At 33.9% G+C, this 15,863-nt stretch overlaps 2 protein-coding genes and 1 pseudogene across 4 annotated transcripts; 1 reads left to right on the forward strand and 2 right to left on the reverse strand.

The window, feature by feature from the left end:
* Positions 1 to 2,658: 2,658 nt before the first annotated feature.
* Positions 2,659 to 5,095, reverse strand: LOC114374817 (annotated as a pseudogene). The gene is made up of 10 exons (XR_003658636.1): positions 5,009 to 5,095; positions 4,911 to 4,918; positions 4,854 to 4,869; positions 4,674 to 4,781; positions 4,087 to 4,201; positions 3,857 to 3,989; positions 3,670 to 3,750; positions 3,459 to 3,551; positions 3,232 to 3,367; positions 2,659 to 3,152 (listed from the first exon to the last, which is right to left on the reverse strand). The product of XR_003658636.1 is annotated as a UDP-D-apiose/UDP-D-xylose synthase 2-like (transcript).
* A 2,709-nt stretch (positions 5,096 to 7,804) lies between these two features.
* Positions 7,805 to 9,932, forward strand: LOC114374918 (GDSL esterase/lipase At5g22810-like). The gene is made up of 5 exons (XM_028332643.1): positions 7,805 to 8,393; positions 8,499 to 8,629; positions 8,749 to 8,982; positions 9,150 to 9,405; positions 9,514 to 9,932. Exons 1-5 carry the CDS (start codon positions 8,156 to 8,158, stop codon positions 9,705 to 9,707), a joined length of 1,053 nt encoding a protein of 350 aa, XP_028188444.1. The 5' UTR covers positions 7,805 to 8,155; the 3' UTR covers positions 9,708 to 9,932.
* A 902-nt stretch (positions 9,933 to 10,834) lies between these two features.
* Positions 10,835 to 15,863, reverse strand: LOC114374432 (protein saal1-like). 2 transcript variants are annotated; one of them, XM_028332067.1, is made up of 10 exons: positions 15,684 to 15,863; positions 15,198 to 15,563; positions 14,635 to 14,700; positions 14,401 to 14,540; positions 13,432 to 13,558; positions 13,050 to 13,201; positions 12,740 to 12,875; positions 11,823 to 11,907; positions 11,448 to 11,719; positions 10,835 to 11,124 (listed from the first exon to the last, which is right to left on the reverse strand). In XM_028332067.1, the coding sequence occupies exons 1-10, from the start codon at positions 15,768 to 15,770 to the stop codon at positions 10,987 to 10,989; spliced, it is 1,569 nt and encodes a 522-aa protein (XP_028187868.1). In that variant the 5' UTR covers positions 15,771 to 15,863; the 3' UTR covers positions 10,835 to 10,986. The 2 variants fall into 2 exon arrangements, with proteins under 2 accessions (XP_028187868.1, XP_028187869.1); XM_028332068.1 differs by having other exon boundaries at positions 15,198 to 15,541; positions 15,684 to 15,836.

The following is a 15,863-nucleotide window of genomic DNA, read 5'->3' on the forward strand; positions in this document are numbered from 1 at the left end:
ACATGGTTGGCATGGTTTGTGCTTTGTTTGGTCAATGGAAGTGACGAAGAGAAAAGTGAGAGGAAAAAAGAAGAAAAAAAATGAGACCCCAAATTAGTTATTTAGAGGATAGGAGAGAAGAGAAAAATAAAGTGAAATTTCATATAAAAAATCAAAGATGATGAAATTTCATGTTAAAAGAGAACAATAGAATGACATTTCTGTCGTATCAGAAAAAGATTTATTGAGATATATAATTAAAAACAAATTTCCATTAAGATATTTTTGCCAAAAATGTTTTTTTTTTAAAAGTAGGGTGAACTTGAAGATAAGGAGCGTGGGAATAGCAAAGCCAAGTTTGAGATGAATGCCTCTAGATGCAGTTGACCATGCACATGGCCAGTTCCCACACATGGACTTTATTCTAGCTGTAATGTGTTTCTACATCATACGTGGTTTCGTAGGGTTTGGTCAAATCAAAATTAAAATTTTCCAAACTAGAGCAATGAAAAAACCTTTAAAAATGCTCGATAAACAAGCACGGAAAATTAGTGGTTCATCACTAATTCTTTCTCTTAATCCAACATTTTGTTGTGGGTATGAATTAAATGATAGTAATCTATAAGTTGTTAAGACATAGGTGTAATATCCATGATTTTTAATTATTCGGTGACTCTTACGCTATGACATCTCACACGGTGACATTTCATTTAATATTATTGTTGTTCAAAATCTTCCATCTGTCAAAATCTCATATTTGCATAACCTTTGGATCCTTTTCATTTTGGTATAATTCGATTGAGGTGTTACATGTCTACTAGCTTCCACCTGATTCGTCCCCGAACCACTCCATACTAGGAGAGAGATTTGCTTTGACATCATTTTTATAACATTCCTTATTTTTGTCTTTTCAACGGCTTTCACACTACGACACTTCACACGATGACACTTGTTGGTTAGAAACCCATTCAATATTTCTTGGCCCAATATTGACCAAACCACCTAAGCACCTGGCCTAATGTAAATAAGATCACTTAACCATGCCTCAATTGGAAAAACGAGCACCATGAAAAACACATGCCACTTAGCCAAAGAAAGATGATAAAGAGTTGGTCGAAATGGGCACTAAAAAATTTTTGGAAAATCTCCTCTAAATCATTAGTATGGCTATCAAAATCATGAGCATCAGCATGTAAAAATCGAGGTATTACATGGCCTTCAGCTTCCATTTAGTTCATCCTCAAACCGCATCGTACTAAGAGAAAGGTATGCTCTAATGCCATTTGTAACATTCCTAATTTTTAACTTTTTTACGACTCTCACACTACGATACTTCACGCGGTGATACTTCACTCAACATCCTTGTTGGTAAGAATCCTCCACCGGTCAAAACCCTCCATTGGTAGCCCTTTTGAGACCTTGAAAATTAGTTATGTTAGCTTTCAGGATCAATGACTGACCCCACAAATCAGTACAAGACCTTCTAGCGTGTTTTGTCCTCACTCGCATACTTTTCAGGAAACTTCCCAGAAGGTCACCTATCCCATAACTGCTCCAAGCAAAGCATGTTTGACTATGAAGCTCTTAAGTGATGGGCTACCGAAAAGTAGATGTATCTTGTTGGTATAGGTAACACCAATCAATTCCTTTAAGTCACCCTCAATTGTACGACCTCGAAAATCAGTTATGCCTACTCCCAAGATCAATAACTGACCCTACAAAATAGCACAAGACTTTTCAGTGTATTTTGTCCTCATTCACACGCTTTCTGAAAAACTTCTCAAAAGATCACTCATCCCATAACTACTTTAAGTGAAATACGTTTAACTATGAAGTTCTTAAGTGATGTGTTATCGAAAAGTAGATGCATCTTGTTAGTATAAGTAATACCAATTAATTCCTTTAAGTAATTCTCAATTGTACAGTCTCATACATGCACAACTTTCGAATCCCTCTCTTTTTGGTGCGATTCGACCAGGGTGTTACAATAGAAACCAATACCAATTGCCAAGAATCAATTTCCTCAGCAAATATCTCAAAATGTGTTTCATATTGTAACTATTATGGTTTTCGGCCATTCATATATCATAGACATGGATATGATAAAATTGTCATTCCTTTGTCCACTTTTTTCAACTATTTTTTGTATTATAGAAAAATTATGAATAGAGTCCATATTTTTTTTTTTTGAAATAATGGCACTTTGATGAGTAATATTGATGAATTTGGTATGTTTAACTTAAAAGAACTTATTTCAAAGTTAAAAAAAATTGTTTTTAATGAAATTAATTTGAAAATATTAAATGTAATTCTGATATTTTTATTCAATATCAATCATAATTTTTACATACTAATAGATGCATAATTTTCAAAGTTAATTATTGATTTAGTAAAAGCAAATACAGATCCTAATTCTTCCGTTTGAAACACGTTATATTTATGTATTTATAAAATAAAACTCCTAAATAAATATGGATAAAATCAGTCTCCCTTTTTTGCTAAACAACTACATTGGTTTTCACTTTCAAAGAAATGCACCAAGTCTTTAGTAAAGTTGACATTCTTTGGTGGGGATCTTCGGTCTACACCCATATTTTTGGCTCAAACCTGTAAACATTTTTTTTTGTGTGCGCGTGAGGATGAAGGTCGGTGGGAGATGTAAACACATAGCTGCAAAAGTAATCCATAAAAATAAATCAATGACCATTAATTTAGGAAACATGATAAATGCTACAGCTGAATCTGGAATGACCAAGACATCCACCCCTACAACACAAAAAAGCTTCTTTCCTCGTATAAAAGGTCTCCAAATATGTCTAGTGTGGTCCGAAGCTCTGCGTGAAAATCACATCGCAGTAGCACATATTTAATTATAAATTCCTACTTCTGCATAAATGCAATAAATAAGGCATGGGCTACCATGGGCTACCGTGGGCTACACTGGCTACCAAAACCAAGGGGAAAATTACCATGTATATAAATAAAATCAACCATTAAACTATATGTAAGTGCCCCTATGGGCAGAACACTCTTCTCAATGCAATTCATCAACATACAAGTTTAACTTGCCACTGGCTTTGCAATGACTTTCTTAATGGCTTCAGCATAAGTCCTGTGCTGATAGGTGAGAGTGGATTCAAGCAGGTCCCAAAGTGAGGTTTTAGGATTCCAGCCTGATAAAAGAAGTAATACCCCGTTAACAGTTAGATTATTTTAATAAACTTAAAGGTAAAGTAAAACAAGGAAACATACCAAGCTGCCTATTAATTATGGTCATGTCAGGAACTCTCTTGTCACTATCATCATATCCCTCACCATAAAATTCTTTGGAACTCACATCAATAGTAGGTTTTTCCAGAGGTGCTTCTCCGCTAACCTTTGAATAAACCTGCATAATTGAACAAAAATAAATGTTGAACGGTCCCAAATACCATGTTGAAATTCTAAAAGGGTCAAACAATCAAACTTAATCCTCTAACCTGTGTCATCATTTCAGCAAGCTGCCTAACTGTAACCTCATTGTTTGGGTTTCCAACATTAAAAATATGTCCATTGGCCCTGGCAGGATTTTCCTGTTAAAAATTATCGTTCACATTTAGTTGAACCATGAAACAAGAATAATAGTCAAAAGATGAACTTCTACAATCAGATCAGTACTTAAAATATATAAAGTTGCATATGGGAACCTACAATAGCATCCTTAATATACACAAAAGTCCTCTGGGATTGACCACCATCCACAAGCTTGAGGGGCTCTCCGCGGAGGAGATTCTACAGAAAAGGAATGAAGAAAATATTTAGAATCATTATTTAAAAATATTGACTAACAACAATATATACAAGCTTAAACAAAGTCTAAATCAAAATGTAAACTCACATTGCTAAAGCATGCCAGAACCCGAGGAACACCTCACTTGGACCATCAATGCCGGGAATGAAATCCATTCGTGGTCCAATCCAATTAAAAGGTCTCACAATTGTGAATTCCAAGCCATTTTCTGCACCCTCAGCTGCCAACAATGTCATCTCAGTGAGACAAAGGTCAAGACATGAAAAGATGGAAACAGTATATGCAATAAAAAATTAAACCAAACAAAATCAGCTCACCATAAACAAGCCTCTCAATCAACTGCTTAGCACAGGCATAGGACCATCTCTGCTTTTCAATTGAACCAAAAATACAAGGAGATTCATCCTCCTTAAGTACGTAGTATGCAGGATCCTACCCAAAATTGAAAACAACATAATATAACTCAGCTCATTACCAAAAAAAAAAAAAAAGCAACAACCAAACAACTCCCTTGCTAAGATCCTATTTGGATAAAGTTTCCATATGTATAAGAGAAGGAAATAAGAACATAAAATGAACTGCGCTTCTCTCAAACTAAAATCAATTTATGCAATTAACTTTTATAGAAGCTCTCTGATCTCACTTCTCCAGAAGCTAAAGTGTATAAGTTGATTTTAGCTTATGCAAGAAGTTCCATTAATTTTACTTTCTTATTTTCAAAAAGTTTAACGAAACAAAGCATAAATAACATCAACAAAAGGAAAACACACACGAAGAGAGAAAAAAACTGTTGGTTTGAAAAGATCCATGATTGCTCAATAACAAAACTTTGATGCATTGTAAAATTTGGTTATGCACAGATTAATAGTAGTAGTAACTTGGTCCAAAGAAAGTGAAAGGTAACCTGACGAAGAGGACTATCTTTGGGGAGGAAGCTTCCAATGGTTTTCCCATAGACTTCTGACGTAGAGAAATGAATGAGACGCTTGTTGTTTTCGGAACAGTACTTGACCTGAACCAAAATTCCAACTCCCAATCCTCAATTCCAATTTTCACAATAAAAAAGAGAGAGAGAGAGACGCACCACATGGTGTCCAGAGGGCGCGTGTTGTAATCCGCGGGAGTGCAAATGGCAGCCAGATTAATGGTCTGAAACAAAGACAGAATTGTGAGGGAAAGAAACTCAAAGGAAGTAATAACTAATTGAGTCGGGAGAAGTGTAATGATATTTAGTGTTACCAGATCTGCGATTTTGATGAGGCCTTCGAGTGGCTTAATTGATTTTGTCAATTGTAGACATCCAAGGCCAGGACACTGTGAGGGGTTTCAGAATCAGAAACAATCAAATCAATCCTCTCTTCCTTCCACCGCTGCTACACGCTAAGTATTTGCTTTTGTTTAGGATTTAAATAAATAAAATAAATCATTTGTGTCCCCTCGAATGAAAAGATTTTATGGTACTCATTCAGAATTCATTGCCTGTTAAAATGGTCTTGTCTCCCACGAGGGTGTTGATAGATAAGGTTACTCGTTAATTTGAATTGAGTCAAATCAATTCAAATAAGTTTTTATTTTTGTTTGTTTGAAAAGGGTAAGAGGCAAAAAAGGGTAAGAGGCAAAAAAAATCTTAAAAAGTCCTCATTTTAAAAAACTCTTTAAAATCTCCAATTTAATCAATGTATATTTTAATATGTATTGTATTTTTAATTTTTACTCATTAAAAAATAAAAATGTATATATTAACAAAATCCTTTAAGAAAATATTAATCATGTTTATTAAAATTATATATTACCGGTGGAAAATTTTAAAATAATTTATTATTTATAATGTTTTACTCACCTACAAAAGTCGCAAAATCATGTTTACAAATTTAATCCAAATACAGTACCAATCATTAACATAATTTGCATTGCAAAGCATCTATTCCTATGCAAATGTGATAAAGTGATGATCACACCTGTATATGAATCAAGAATCGTTATCCTAATAGCAACACGGAAATTGGAGCATAGTTTCCATGAGTGGATAGCGTGTAGATCCTGCTACTTCCAGAATAAAAAGCTCTCAGCTTAATATTACAATTTACAAAACAAATTCAAGTCAACCGGAACACGAATCCGATGTTACCAGTGTGACCGTGAGCTGTACATCTCTTTCGTCCTATCATACAATTTGAAAACAATTCAACTATCACTAGTTAGATTACAGATTTGAGTCTGTTTTTAACGTGATTTTCAGTATATCTTTTACACGTATTTTTTTATATATTACTCATTATTTTTCAAATTCAAACTTTACTTGTTCTTAATTTTTATATTAAAACTAGTAAATATATTGTATAATTTTTAGTATTGGTGGTGCTGAGAATGATACAACTACATGGAACTCGCTATTCTCATTCCACTATTTGCTATCCTCACCTCCCACGTGTTTTAATTTTTTTTCTCCCAAAATGTCCTTTCAACGGAAATATGTTTCCAACCTTCCATTTTGTAATATACAACCAAAACATATTTTGGTTGTAGCATATGGGGATGTGAAAAAAATCAAGATAGAAATATGACTTTTGACTTTTTTTTTCTCCTTTTAACAACAATAAGACAATTATATTTTTTAAATGATTGGATACAAAATATTATTTTGTGTCATATAGAAAATAATAGTATCAGTTTTTTAGAATTATGTTTTATAATTTATTTCTTGAAGTAATCTGTATTTTACAATAAACTTTAGTATAAAAACAAATCCTAATGGACCCAACAAGTTGATGCAGTATGAAAGTAAAAGGACAAAAGTGTCTTTACCTTTGAAAATCCAATTTTACCCTCACTTTAGGTGAAAAAGGTTGCTTCTATGGAATATATATATATATATATATTCCATTGGATTTAATAATTTCTATGGTGAGGGTTAATTTTTTTTTAAGGATTTTGATGATTGTACATATTTACCTAACTCATTTTAGAAGGAAAAAAAAGGAAGAAAAAATTATCAATGAAAAAAAAGGAGTGAAAAAGTTTTTTTAATTTTATTAAATCACGGTGATATTAATGTGAAGTATCTAATCATTTTGTTGATGGCTTAAATTTGTCAAAAAAAAAAAAAACTTGACAGGTACAAGATGGAAAAACTATAGAGAAAAAAAATTTGTGTAAGACTCATCTTAATTTTTTTTCTCTCGTTGAGAATATTCTCGATAAAAAAAAGCACGTTTTCAAAATTATACCTATAATATAAATGACAAGTGTATTTTACTAATGAAAAAGATGTCATTTTCTACTACAAGATTTTCTTCACTAAAGAAGGAGATAGTATCTTCTTTCATTGTCTTTCTTTCAAACTAAACAAAAAAATAACAATTCTTTCTTTTTTCACAAGAATAAGTCAAAGCAAATGGAGGATCATTCAGTGTAATGGAAAGGCCATAAAAATATTTCACCCACCGAATATCGTAAATGGTTAAAACCTAAGGTCACAAGAAACAGTTATCTGTTCCCATCAAGAAAAGCAATATTACGAGTTTGTATATAGGCTATAGCTTATTTATAATGATCTTCATCCCCCCCCTAATCTTAAGCTAGAATTAAGAACTTACTTAGGCTTATTTCCTTTTTAAATTCTATCCCTTTTTCAAATTTTGTAAGACATCAAATATGACATCAAAGTTTATCAATTATCATCACAGGGTGCAAGCATGAACATCAATGTATGTCCAAAATCCAAGTGCGCTTGTTGAAGAAGCTGGTACAGCTCAGTATGTCACGTGCAAGACTATACTTGTAACCAACGTCCTTTCTTACACTACTATATTAACTTTTAGTCAGGTTTTTGGTTTTGGGAAATGTTGAAAATAGACTCAGAAAAAGGGCATTTGTTTGCTTCTCAAATTACAGTTCATTGTACATTCAGCCATACCATTTAACTTGCTAGTAATAGTTCTTTTGATTTTGTTTCAACGGGTGTATCTTGTAGCTCAAGACATGATCATAAACTCATTTGGGTTAACTTTTCCGCAAAATTAATAGACAATAAGATGGTTACAGCTATGAATGTTTATGTTGCTACTTGTTACCTACTTTTAATTTAAAAATTGTACCACCTCAACGTGTCAATTTTAGTTACATTAGAAGCATGCAATACGTTGATATGATGCTGAGAGTTTATAAATTTCTATTTTGATTTTTGACTAGTGTACTATAACAGTTAAGTTGGAACATTTATAAGATTCTTGGAACTGCAGCCCTGCCAACCCAGATCCACTGCATGCTATAGAGCGTAGACCATTCCCTCAGATTATCAGTTCCCAATACTATAACGCCCCTTTTCAAATCCATCACTTTCTCTCTCTCTTAAAGAAGCTCATTGCTGAAGAGAAACTCAAAAGCATGGGGTTTTCTAGTTATTTCTTGACTTCCTTGCTTCTGGTTGTAGTGTTCAATGTGGCTAAAGGGCAGCCTCTGGTCCCTGCCCTGTTCATATTTGGGGACTCTGTGGTTGATGTGGGAAATAATAACCACTTATACACCGTTGTTAAAGCAAACTTCCCTCCTTATGGAAGAGACTTCAAGAATCACAATCCAACAGGGAGGTTTTGCAATGGAAAGCTTGCATCAGACTACACAGGTATTCCTCAAAATCCACTTTTAATTAAACACCCCTTGATCACCCACATTATCATGTTTATCAACAAAAGCCTTGTTTGTTTGATCTTTGTTCTGTTCTCTGCAGCTGAAAACCTTGGATTTACCTCTTACCCACCAGCTTACCTCAACTTAAAGGCCAAAGGAAATAACCTCTTGAATGGTGCCAACTTTGCCTCTGCTGCTTCAGGCTACTATGATCCCACAGCCAAGTTATATGTAAATATACACTTGCAAGTTTGAAAAACTCAATTTGTTTCTTCTTTACTTCTCATCATTATTGGTAAAGCCTAATATGCGTGTGTGTATTTTCTTTTCTTTTTTTCCTATTGGTCTAGCATGCAATTCCATTGAGCCAACAGCTGGAACACTACAAAGAGTGCCAGAATATATTGGTGGGAACAGTAGGGCAGCCTAATGCTTCATCAATTATATCTGGTGCTATATATCTCATCAGTGCTGGGAACAGTGACTTTATTCAGAACTATTATATAAATCCACTGCTTTACAAGGTTTACACTGCTGATCAATTCTCAGACATTCTCTTGCAAAGCTATGCCACTTTCATTCAGGCATGTCTTTCTCAACCTTTACATATTGTCTTAATGCCTTAGCAAATCATATTACACTTAGATGGTTATCAATAATCAATAATAGATTACAAAAACAAGATAGGGGTATTTATTTTCCTTTGCTGATTATGTCTAGCATTTCCAAATTCCAAACCTGCATGTGACAGAATTTATATGCACTTGGAGCAAGGAGGATTGGTGTGACATCATTACCTCCAATGGGTTGTCTGCCAGCAGCCATCACTCTCTTTGGCTCTGATAGCAACCGTTGTGTGGTTAAACTAAATAATGATTCTGTTAACTTCAATAAGAAGCTAAATACCACATCTCAGAGCTTGCAAAAATCTCTTTCGGGTCTCAAATTGGTCATCCTTGATATCTACCAACCTCTCTATGACCTTGTCACTAAACCTTCTGAAAATGGTACACTTTCTAAGTTTCTAATCCTGCTAATAATCATAGAAAGCCAATCTTATTATGTATGACTCATGAACAATTTTTCTTTATGTGGCATGCACTACTCTTTCACAGGATTTTTTGAAGCAAGGAAGGCTTGCTGTGGAACAGGCTTGCTAGAAACATCTGTATTGTGCAATCAGAAGTCCATAGGAACATGTGCCAATGCATCTGAATACGTATTTTGGGATGGTTTTCATCCCTCTGATGCTGCAAACAAGGTTTTGTCAGATGACTTGTTGGCTGCTGGCATCTCTCTCATATCCTAATTGAACACTACTCAGCTCATATCTGCTTTGGATTCATGTTTTTAAGAATTGTGTGGTTACTGTTTTATTAGTTTGGCTTATGTAAAAGCAGCTTGAATATGTTCAATTACAATGTTTACTGTGTTTTTTCAAGTTTCGTGTAATAAGACCAATATTCCTATTGAGTTTTCATGTAAATTTTCTTTCTTGAGTATTCAAAGCTGCTCCTGATGGATTCGTATTCAACTATTTTATTTAGAGAATTTAGTATAATGTGACAGATAAACTCAAGCTACTCGCACCATAAATAGATATAAAGTTTAAATATAGTGATGATAGGAAATGACCTTTTCTCACCCTTTAATTCGTAATTTTCTTATATAGATCACACGCCGTGAGGTTCTTGGTAAGAATATGGATCCTTGATGTAAATTTAAAAATAATGTTTGGTTATTTGGTTTCACATCTTGGATAAGATTTTTTATATTTCGAATGTGACTTGAGAAACAAGTAGTTAGAATTTTCACATTTTAAACATGATTCTTTCCTACTCAACGTTTCAAATTTGTTTAAGAAATGTATATATAGAGACGTTTTGGTTGGCAGATGCGGTCTGGACTCTCTGTATAAAATAGTAATATCATTTCTATGTAAATTTATTTAATTATAAATGGGGTTTCAATTCCGTAATAATTATTAGAAAAAAACTTACATCAAAAGGTATTAGAACTTCGGGAGTTAAGCATGTCGGTAGTAGACGATAAAACCACACCGAAAATCAAACTAGGGTATGAACAATTAGGAATCTTATTACTCTTCATTTTCATCACTCACGAAGAACAAATTAAAGATTACTAATTTCTAAGTGTATGTGAAATAAAGTCCAGGAATTTGGAATTACGACAAGGAAAAAAACTTATGTACAGTTTCTTAAGTGTTTTTTGTGTTATTTTTCAATCAAAATTAGAGTTTCATTAGTGACTTCCATAAAAAAAAAAGTTTGCATTAAAAATTAAAATAAATTATGGAGATGAAACTCCAATTTTAATTGAAAAATAACATCTAATAACCTAATGAACTGCATTTAAGTTTTATCCTTAAAAATTATCAATCCAAAAAGCCAGGTGCAAAACTATTCCCACCACCAATAGCTTCCAAAAAGAAGAGTGGATAACGTTAAAATATGTATTCGTATATATCTAAACGTAACTGCCCAGAACAAACAAATACAAAAAGCATCCGCAGGTGCAGAGCCTTCAAAGATAGTATGGACAACTGTAATTCAAAAGATACAGTAATTCTACTTAAGGAATTTATGGCAGCAATCCAACAATCTTTTTGCATCTGTCTCACTAACAGGAACTTCAGCATTCCCATTATTCTTGGCATTCTCCTTTTCAGCAGTCCACTGATTCAGAATACTGATGATCCTTCCAAGCTATTGATTGCAATGGTAAAGGGAAACAACAAATAAATAGCAAAGCAGGCATGTAAATAATGACAAATAACTAGTTAGTTACTATACATTGGCACTCCTTTTCAGGCCAGAGCCAATAACCTGCAAGAGGAATAAAAATGGATTCTTAATCATATAATCATGACAGCATAGATAGGAATGAAATTAAATTCAACATCTTATTTCTAAGAAATTGACATCTCAATCCAAAAATGTGATTCTTCCTACATTTCAAATAATGTCATCCAAAGGGGCCTGAGGAGAATCACAAACAGCAAATTCAATTTCAACTAAGAGAAGGATACAGATGTATCTCTAGCATTTGCTGTTGAGCCAGGATAAGACAAGCTTTCCTGTTCATGACCAGATTCAACTTGTTGGTTGAGAAGCTCATCTTCAATCAGATCAAGTTTTCTGACAAGAACAGAAACATAGTGATGTACACTTGAAGGGCTCATTTCAGTTTCCCGAATTCTAACCAATATCCTGGCAATTACATTCCAGAGTGCATTTCTTGCTTCCACATCATCCGAAGCAAAAGGGAATATATCAAGCAGACCATCTAATAGGCGCAAATCTGGAAGGCCCAATACCATTTACCAATATATTAAGAATCCAGACTCAGAAAATAATAGACAGTGAATTGAAGTTTATAAATGAGAGTGGAAGAGATGTTTTACCCTGTGAAATCTTTGAAGCCTGATCAGCAACATCAGACAACATATTTGCAATGAGAACAGCAGCAGTAACACAGCAGTTCCCAACCTGTATAAGATAGCACCAATTCACCATAGTTTTCAGTTAGCCAGACCATCTTCATTCCTTGTCAAAACTCAAAAGTTTGCTATTAGCCATAAATTGATGTATAAAATATTATGAAATGATTATAACTGCTAAAAAGCTGAAAAGATGTTTGACTCCCACGGCACTTGGTCTCAAAATTCATCATTGACAAAAGTTGGGACAGCTTGATTAAGTTGGCAGCATTATGAAAGTCTCTGCTCAACTGAATTTAGATTTGTCTACTGGGAAAAAATCCTCCATTACAAAGGAGGAATGCCTTTTTTGTTTAAGTACGTGTAAGAGGAAAGGAAACAGGAGTCCTTCACAAGAAACAGTAACTTCAATTCTCAGCCACAATGATTTATTAACAAAATTTTCCATTTATCACCAACACAAATAAGAACTCTTTTTGTTATGTGTTTTTTAAGAGATACTAGCTTTTTTTTATGTGTGTGTGTGGTGGGGGGGGGGGGGGGGGGGCTAGGAAAATGTGAAATGTATACATGAGGAAATATCCGAAGTAATGTACACAGTTCAACTGATGCTACTCAAGGGAACAAAACAAATACATTTTGTCCACTAGTAAAGAGAGAAAGGTTCTTAATTTAAAAATATAAAGGCTCGTAATGCATCTTGGAAGAAAAAGAAAATACATTAATTATGTTGGAGAACTTATTATGATATTTACAAGAGTTTAGTGGACATAATTTTTCTGACTTTGCAGATCATCAAATACCAAATTATTGATATCAACAGTTGATGTTGTGTAAGATAAGATGCATCAGTATTGAAAGTGTTAACCATAACAATGTACCTCAACTTTATCTGGGAACTTAACCAGATCACATAATAGTTGAAAGAGCTCTGAACTTGAACAAATTTCCTGAGAATGATCATCCATAACAGACAGGGCTTCAATTGCACGAAGAATTAAATCGAGAATTGAGTACCTGAAACATTAAGATATGAGGTTTTGTTATACTAATTTCACCAGATAGCTGGATGGATATTATCTGTAAAAATAAATGCGAGAGGGAAACAATTACAACATAATATATTTTACAACCATTTGCCAGTGATGTCAGAATTAGAATCAGAAGAGGATAATAGGAAGGAACTGATACCTTTCAGGTATTCTTTCTGTCATTAATTTGCTGATCTCAAAAGTCAAGAGACTGATCAATATATTTGCCAAACCAAGCTTCATCATAGGTGGAAGGATAGCATCCACAACTTTCTGCTGACTTTCTAATATAGCTAAAATAAGCCCAATGATCTGTTAAAAAGTAGAATGATGTTAGCCATTGAATAGATGAAATTTGCATTCTGATGAAAATGTCAAAAGAAAAATCAAAATAAATATTATTTTTCCTCTGAAATTACTTAAGTTTCTTGTTCATATATTCCATAACGTGCTTTTCACAAAGTCTAGTGATTTCACACAATGTAATCTCTATAAAAATAAAAAAGTGAAACTACCCTGGATTAATACCGAGTATTGATTACCTTCTCTAAAAGCTGAAGGTTCAATGTATTTTCTGCAATCCATAATATTTGACATAGTATATGTTCAGACTGCAATGCCTCAGCCCATGCAATAGATTCACCACTTTGAAGACCCACGGTCAACAAACTGTTCCAAAAACTAATTGTAAGAACAGTTTTATTTTGCAAGACAACGGCACTTATGCCATAAAGTAGTGTGATATCAAACTTACAGCATAACACAAAGGTAAATCAATAAAAATCATGTCTTTTTCCTGTCCATCTATTTGGGTGGGTAAATCTGTGTGTATCTTTTTTCTAATACATATACATAGAAGAAATTTATTAAATAAGATAATAGTCCAAAGAAAGAAGATGAAACATCCTCTAGAAAAACAAAAAAGAGCAAAACTAGAACCAATGAATAATGTAGCAAAGCACACCAATCTTTCTGCATGTCTGAGACAGAAACAGCTCTAGAAACATATGAACAGAACACAAGAGGTTGTCCGAAAAATAACCCTATCCCAAATGAAGTCTAGTGTCAAAGAAAGTGCCGTTTTATAATTCTGGCCATAAACAGCAAAGAATCACCAAGATAGATCATTACTAAAAAAATCTTGGTTTCTTTATGCCAGCCAAAACCTCTGAAATTAGCCATCTTTAGGACAGACCAAATAATGAGAGTTAAAGAAAAAAATAAAAGAAATGGACATAATAGACAAGCAATAATTAGATAAGCATGGGACAAATACATAATATTTCTTTTTTAAAAAGACAAAGAATCATTTGATACTAGCAGAGTGTTTCTTTCTCACTGAAGTTATGCATTGTAGAACAGAAAATGAAAATAGCAGGCATAACGAGAAAAAAGGCCTAAAATCGGGAAAAAGTAACCAATCATGTAGATTTGGTCCTTAACAAAAAGGAAGGTAGTTAGTATTCCAATTCCAAAACTGACAAGAAATACATGTGTAAAAAATGTCATACCGGCATGTTTCACATAGGCATTGAGGATCATCCATAAACAATTTGTCCAGAATTATCTCAATCAGTCCTTCTGTCGAGATTATATGCTTCATTGGAACTTCATGACAGGCAAGGTTCCCAATAATTCCTATGCTAATTTCCTACACCATATAATAATCCAAAAAATGTGACAGAATAAATAAGAGCTTCTTTATCATTTGATAGTTTTATGAAGTCTGAATAACATTGACTTACAGTAACCCGCTCTGATTTGCAAACAAGTAGATTACCTAAAAGAACTTCAAGTATTAGATTCTCCACCTGCAGTATTATACCGAGTAACCATTTCATTTCCATTTATAAGTTATAACACAATCAAATGGTAGAAAAACAACAAAATAATGCATTTAGATCTCCACTGCGTAAGAGAAAGTCTCAGCGATCGTTTTAATGATTAGGAGCTTGGTGGTTGATGGGTAAACTGGGCAGGATTGGAAAACATGTTTTAGAAAACATTCAAATAATCATCTTTTGTCTTCCTACAAAGATGACATGAGGGAGTTTGAGACTTATGACCAATTTGGTGTAAGAAAAGTTTTCCATTTCCTGTTTTCACTACTTGTCGTAAATCTTTAAAACAGAAAACAATGTAAAACAAGGTGAATTTGATGTAAAAAAAGGGAATGTAAAATAAAAACAAATTATGGCTGTACAGTACATCAAAACTTCTTAGAAGATGTTTTGAAATGAAACTACTATATGATAACAAGAAAGAAACTGAAATAAACACAACAAACCAAAAAACAGCATTGATTTACCATGAGTTCCGCGTGTGTTTTACTGGCAGCTAAATCCCACAAAATGCAACCATATTCCTCCCACGCATCTTCTCCAACCGAGACACTGGAATGTTCAATTCCATCACCGGTATCTTGACATTCTCCACGCGAAATTTCACCGGAAACATCAACATCCATATTCTCAGATTTATTCTTGGACGATTTAAGGTTTTCATCACTCGAAACAGACGAAGAGGGCGCAGCCCCTCTTTCTTCTTCTCCTTGGTTAGTGCCATGTGAAGCAACTTCACTCAAGCTTCTCCGAGAAGCAGAATCCAACGGCAGAAGCTTTCTTATCAAGGAGATTATGTAACTCGGATCAACTGTCGTTGATAAATCAAAAAACTGCATCAGGAATCATTCAAAACAATCACTAAATAAGATTTAAAATGAAAAGAAGCAAAAAAAAAAACATTGCAATCATATTGTTCAGTTTGTAACTTAAGCGGAGACGTTGGTGAGAACCTCGTGTGAAGGAGCAGGAGGGTGGTGCGTGGGACCATCCTCCTCTACTTCTTCTACTTCAATGATTGGATCTGCCGGAACCGCCATGCGCCGCTTCGACTTTGCTTGTTCCCTCCAATTTTAAAATTTCACAACAAATATCGATTTCATCCACACCTGCGTGTGTGCATTCATTCATTA

This window comes from Glycine soja, chromosome 11, assembly GCF_004193775.1.
Source record: "Glycine soja cultivar W05 chromosome 11, ASM419377v2, whole genome shotgun sequence".
In the NCBI taxonomy this organism is placed as follows: Eukaryota; Viridiplantae; Streptophyta; class Magnoliopsida; order Fabales; family Fabaceae; genus Glycine; species Glycine soja.

What these genes read in the sequence shown, in the direction of transcription:
- LOC114374918 (XM_028332643.1), top strand. Translation starts at nt 8,156, where the DNA reads ATGGGGTTTTCTAGTTATTTCTTGACTTCCTTGCTTCTGGTTGTAGTG. An exon ending in ATCCCACAGCCAAGTTATAT is followed by an intron (nt 8,630 to 8,748) that starts GTAAATATACAC and finishes CTATTGGTCTAG; the next exon opens with CATGCAATTCCATTGAGCCA. An exon ending in GCTATGCCACTTTCATTCAG is followed by an intron (nt 8,983 to 9,149) that starts GCATGTCTTTCT and finishes TGCATGTGACAG; the next exon opens with AATTTATATGCACTTGGAGC.
- LOC114374432 (XM_028332067.1), bottom strand. Translation starts at nt 15,770, where the DNA reads ATGGCGGTTCCGGCAGATCCAATCATTGAAGTAGAAGAAGTAGAGGAG. An exon ending in TGCCTATGTGAAACATGCCG is followed by an intron (nt 13,559 to 14,400) that starts GTATGACATTTT and finishes TTTTTGGAACAG; the next exon opens with TTTGTTGACCGTGGGTCTTC. An exon ending in GGCTTCAAAGATTTCACAGG is followed by an intron (nt 11,720 to 11,822) that starts GTAAAACATCTC and finishes TGGGCCTTCCAG; the next exon opens with ATTTGCGCCTATTAGATGGT.